We start from the raw sequence: 342 nt of genomic DNA, 5'->3' as shown, positions 1-342 counted from the left end.
CTGCTGCTGCTGCTGCTGTTGCTGTTGCTGCTGCTGCTGCTGCTGCTGCTGCTGCTGCTGCTGCTGCTGCAGTTTGCTGCTGTTTGTGTGTAGCATCTGCTGCGTTGTATTTACCTTCAAATACATCGCCATATTAATTTTATATTTATTTATTTTTATTTATTTATTTATTTTTATTTACTTATTTATTTATTTGTTTATTTATTTTTATTTATTTATCTATTTTTATTTTTATTTTTATTTTTATTTTTTTTATCTGTTTAGTTTTCTCCTTTTTTATCTCGCGAGCTGCGTCTAGATGTATCTACTCGTTTTTTATCGTTTTTTTTTCTTTTTTTTTCT

General features: G+C 29.5%; 1 protein-coding gene across 1 annotated transcript in view; it reads right to left on the bottom strand.

Moving 5' to 3' along the window:
* Positions 1-96, bottom strand: part of EMH_0053990 (uncharacterized protein) — a gene marked incomplete at both ends in the record, with an annotated part of 1,424 nt that extends 1,328 nt beyond the window's left edge. The window contains one exon of the mRNA XM_013497068.1: positions 3-96. Coding sequence (XP_013352522.1) covers positions 3-96 — 94 coding nt within the window. The remainder of the gene's footprint in view (positions 1-2) is intronic.
* Between the last annotated feature and the right edge of the window lie 246 nt (positions 97-342).

The sequence above is a fragment of the Eimeria mitis genome, genomic scaffold (genome assembly GCF_000499745.2).
Source record: "Eimeria mitis Houghton genomic scaffold, Emh_scaff2450, whole genome shotgun sequence".
Lineage (NCBI taxonomy): Eukaryota > Apicomplexa > Conoidasida > Eucoccidiorida > Eimeriidae > Eimeria > Eimeria mitis.
Note: the sequence above shows the minus strand (reverse complement) of the source record. Positions and strands in the feature narration are given on the sequence as shown.